The 1,625-nt window shown below is 67.2% G+C and overlaps 1 protein-coding gene across 1 annotated transcript in view; it reads right to left on the bottom strand.

Annotated features, from left to right (window-relative positions):
* Positions 1-6: 6 nt before the first annotated feature.
* PSCA (prostate stem cell antigen) overlaps positions 7-1,625 on the bottom strand; it is a gene marked incomplete at its 5' end in the record, with an annotated part of 15,086 nt that continues 13,467 nt past the window's right edge. Inside the window, 3 exon segments of the mRNA XM_010860659.1 lie at positions 7-333; positions 942-965; positions 968-1,039. Coding sequence (XP_010858961.1) covers positions 122-333; positions 942-965; positions 968-1,039 — 308 coding nt within the window.

Genomic DNA, 1,625 nt, shown 5'->3' with positions numbered 1-1,625 from the left:
GGGCATCGCCCAACCTGAGTGAGGGTCTCGGAGGGTCTGTGACAGGGCCAGGTGTGTCAGGAGTGGCCCGGGCCCTGGACACCGCTGCCTGGCACGGGGCACAGCAGGGTCCTCCTGGATCCTACAGCTGGGCCTGGCCCCAGAGCAGCAGATGGCCAGGAGCACCGAGCAGCACCTGGGTGACGCCGGCCGGCTGCAGGGCCTGGGCCCTGCTGGCGTTACACAGGTCAGTGGAGCAGCAGGCGATGTTTTTCTTGCTCCCGAAGGAATTCCCCGAGTCCTCCACACAGTGCGAGCTGCAGCCTTTGCTGATGACGGTCAGGAGACTGATGCCTTTTGTGGGGGGAGGGGTGGTGGAGATGCTGGGCAGGGCTGGGCCTTGGGCATTCATCCACCTGCCCTGGCCCAGCTCCTGTGGCCTGCCTCCTGTCCTGACTCTTGACTGAAATTCCAGAGCTTGGGTCGACCCCAAGACGACAAGCCCTGTGAGGGCGGGGGCCTGGTCGCATCCATGTCCACATGCCCGGGCATCCAGACCCTCTGCTGGCACTGGAGATGCTCAGTGAATGACTGGATGCAGGGTGGAGGGACGAGGGCCAACGGGTGCGTGGAGGGTGAGCGGTGAAAGGGACGGGTTATGGGTGAGGAGACGGATGGGTGGATAAGGGGTAGGGCGGGGGTGGATGGATGGGAAACGGAGCGTCCGTATCTGTGCCCGGACGGGAGAACAAGGGGGCCGGTGGGCGGGTGGTCCAAAGGATGAACAGTCCAGTTCGGAGACCCAGTCCTGCGCCCTTGGAGCGCCTGAAGGAGTCCGGGGGATGACGCGGGGGGCGGGGCGTCCTGGGGAGTGCGCGGGCCGGGGGGGGGGTGGCGTCCGAGGGACAGCGCGGGGGGGCAGGGCAGGACGCAGAGAGGCCAGGGGTACATGGGCCGCTCACCGACACGCTCGTTCCAGCACTGGTTGTGCAGTTCTGCACACGCTGGCAGCCCTCGTTGTTGCCCTGGTCCTCGCAGGAGTAACACTGGAGGGCGGTGCCTGTGGGGGAATGAGGGGTGGGGTGATGGGTTGCCCCTCTCTTCAGTGCTGGGGGACAGGAACCTCGTTTCCTCCTCTCCTGCATGGAGTGGGGGGCACCGTCCGGTACACAAGAGCCACAGACTAGGGGCCCTGCACACGGGGGCGCCCTGCCCAACCTCCCGAAGGCCCTGTCATGATGCCACGCTCCTGAGAGGGAGGGGCACCAGGCAGGGGAGGGCAGGGTGGATAGGACCCTTCCCAAATGGCCTGCATCACCGGGCAAGGTGCCTCTCAGTGGCCCCATCCCCGGAGCGATGAGCGGTGGGTGCATCCCTGGCCAGGCCAGCTCTGTCCCTGGGGCGAGGCTCCAGCTCCTGGTGATTCGTCTCCTCGGGCAGGACAGGTCGAAGCTGAGGTCCACACGGTGAAGCGCCAACAGGCTGCCAGCAGCCCACCTGCACGCAGGCTCCACCGGCGCCTCGAGCCCCTCTCCTGCTTGCCTCCTCCCAGCCGCCTCCTCCCTCTCGGCCCCTCTTGCCTCCCTCATCGTCCCACCCCCAGGGCCCTGCTCCCCCAGCTCTGCCCCGGGCCCACGCAAGCCTCA

The sequence above is a fragment of the Bison bison genome, unplaced genomic scaffold (assembly GCF_000754665.1).
Source record: "Bison bison bison isolate TAMUID 2011002044 unplaced genomic scaffold, Bison_UMD1.0 scf7180017857314, whole genome shotgun sequence".
NCBI lineage: Eukaryota > Metazoa > Chordata > Mammalia > Artiodactyla > Bovidae > Bison > Bison bison.
Note: the sequence above shows the minus strand (reverse complement) of the source record. Positions and strands in the feature narration are given on the sequence as shown.